Below are 2,521 nucleotides of genomic sequence, written 5' to 3' on the forward strand. Positions count from 1 at the left end.
TTGCGCCCTCGGGAAACAAGCCAAAAGTTTAACCTATTAATCTGCATATAAAACATTAGAAATTAGATATTTTGTTTGACTGTTAAAACAAAAAATATTTGTTGTTTGTCTCAATAAATTGAGTTAATTTAAAAATACAGTGGTTAAATGTAAACATTTTTTTCTATTGCTCTGTTTTAAAAAAAAATTCAATAATTATCGATACCGAACGATATGATACATTATATCGTTGATACATTTTTTAGCTATATCGCCCAGCCCTAGTTAACGGACATGTTCACTATGAAATGTGGCTGTGTGGAAAGAAAGCAGTGTGAAGAGTTTCTGGTTTTGTCGTATGGTTCAGAACGACAGCAGGGTGAGTAAACAATGGCAGAAGCTGAAGTGTGTTTAGTGTGCAGAGGTCAGTTCTGTCGTTCTCCTCAGTGACCAGGAGAGCAGAGAGCATCAGTCTGACAGACAGCGCCGGACACACACTGCTGCTGTGTCATGTCACACACACACACACACACACACACATACAGACTCATGGGAGAAACCAAACCGCCTCTGAATGAGAAAGAGCTGCACGCTTCAACAAAAACAATCAGCATATTAAATGTCAGCTGTCTGAAATAGATGGGCAGCTCGGCTCAAGTATGCATGAAGATGCATCTGCTAGTTTCTGTTTATGTACCTGTTAGTTCTGTATATGTATTTATTAGAGTTCGCTTTTGGCTCAACAGACTGATCTAACATAGTGGCTCTCGTTCTCTCCTGTGATGTTTGTTTTATTTGCTTATTAATCTTTTTCCTTCTGAGATGTTGGTCTCATTTTTATGAGCTGTTGTTATTGTACAGCACATTGGTCAACTTTGTGTTGTTTTAATTGTGCTCTATAAATAAAACAAAGAAACAAACCTGACACCAGATTTAGGGATGGATCCATACAGCAGCGAGCTGAGGCCTCGATATAAACCTTTAACTCCATGATGACGGACCGTCTGTGACACACAGTCCGCTGTGAAGAAAAGATAACAACATCATCTCACGGTCTCTTCTGCTCAGCACGGTTGCATTTATTTGATAAAAAATACAGTAAAAAGAGTAAAATATTATTAGAATTTAAAATAGCTGTTTTCTATGTGAATATGTGTTAAACTGTAATTTATTGCTGTGATCAAAACTGTATTTTCAGCATCATTACTCCAGTCTTCAGTGTCACATGATCTTCAGAAATCATTCTAATATGCTGATTTGCTGCTCAAGAAACATTTCTGATTATTATCAATGTTTATAACAGTTGTGCTGTTCAGTGTTTTTGTGGAAACTGTGATACATTTCATTTTTCAGGATTCTTTGATAAATAGAACGTTCAAAAGAACAGCATTTATTTGAAATAGAAATATTTTCTAATATTATAAATGTCTTTACTGTCACTTTTGATCAAATTGATGCAACCTTGCTGAATAAAAGTATGATTTTTTTTCAAAATAAAAATCTTACTTATTTTTACTATATATGTACACTGTGATGCTTTAAAAACACTTTAATGACAACAGCTTTATTCAATTTAATGGTATTGATATTAATAACACATTTTAATAAATAGTACACTTTTAATTGACACAGAGCCAGGGTTATAATAGTTAACTAAAACTAAAACAATAAAAAATTAATTATATGAAATAAAATAAGCATTAAATCAAATAAAATAAAATACTGAAACTTTTTAACATTTTATTTCAGCTAGTTGCCAAGGCAACATTTCCCATTTTCATTTAGTTTAATTTGAAGTACTAATATAACTAAAACTAAATAACTAAAACTGAAATTAAAAAATTAAAAACCCTAATAGCATAAAAAAAATCATTTTTATTACTTAAAATAAAATCAACATTAACTAAAAATAAAATACAATAAAACTGGCTTAAATAAAATAAAATAAAAACTGGCTCAAATAAAATCATTTTCATTTACTGTAGTTTTAACTTGAAGGACTAAAATAACTAAAACTAATGAACAAAATGTACAAAAAGTATATACACGTATTTAAAAATAATAATAAAAATTATAAAAACAACAAAATTGCTAAAACTCTGAATAAAATTAAAGTGCAAACAGAAAACATATAAAAAAATCTCATTCAAAATATTAAGAAAAACTCAATGATACATCAATAATACTAAAATAACACAGAGCATCATCTGGGTATTAGAGATGTGCAACTAAGAGCAGCTGTCAGTCTGTCTGCTAAATCAACAGAAGGCTTGTTAAAATGTTCTCTGAGCTTCAGCCAGAGAGAGAGAGAGAGAGAGGGAGGGAGAGATGGAGAGAGAGAGCGAGGGAAGATAAGTTTGTTTACTTTCAGAGCGCAGCAGCAGCAGCAGGTTGGAATCAGTTCTGGCCCGGAGAGTTTCACTAATTAACTCCAAAGAGGATGTGAACGTCACTCGTGAGTGTGTGTGTGTGTGTGTGAGTGCGTGTGTGTGTGTGTGTGAGTGCGTGTGTGTGTGTGTGAGAGAGACTGTGTGTGTGTGTG

The 2,521-nt window shown here is 32.8% G+C and overlaps 1 protein-coding gene across 1 annotated transcript in view; it reads right to left on the reverse strand.

The window, feature by feature from the left end:
• Positions 1 to 2,521, reverse strand: part of LOC107754397 (tricarboxylate transport protein, mitochondrial-like) — a 21,610-nt gene that overhangs the window by 11,773 nt on the left and 7,316 nt on the right. The window contains exon 3 of the mRNA XM_016570815.1: positions 901 to 1,000. Coding sequence (XP_016426301.1) covers positions 901 to 1,000 — 100 coding nt within the window. The remainder of the gene's footprint in view (positions 1 to 900; positions 1,001 to 2,521) is intronic.

The sequence above is a fragment of the Sinocyclocheilus rhinocerous genome, unplaced genomic scaffold, assembly GCF_001515625.1.
Source record: "Sinocyclocheilus rhinocerous isolate Xijiao unplaced genomic scaffold, SAMN03320098_v1.1 scaffold1223, whole genome shotgun sequence".
NCBI classification, from domain to species: Eukaryota; Metazoa; Chordata; class Actinopteri; order Cypriniformes; family Cyprinidae; genus Sinocyclocheilus; species Sinocyclocheilus rhinocerous.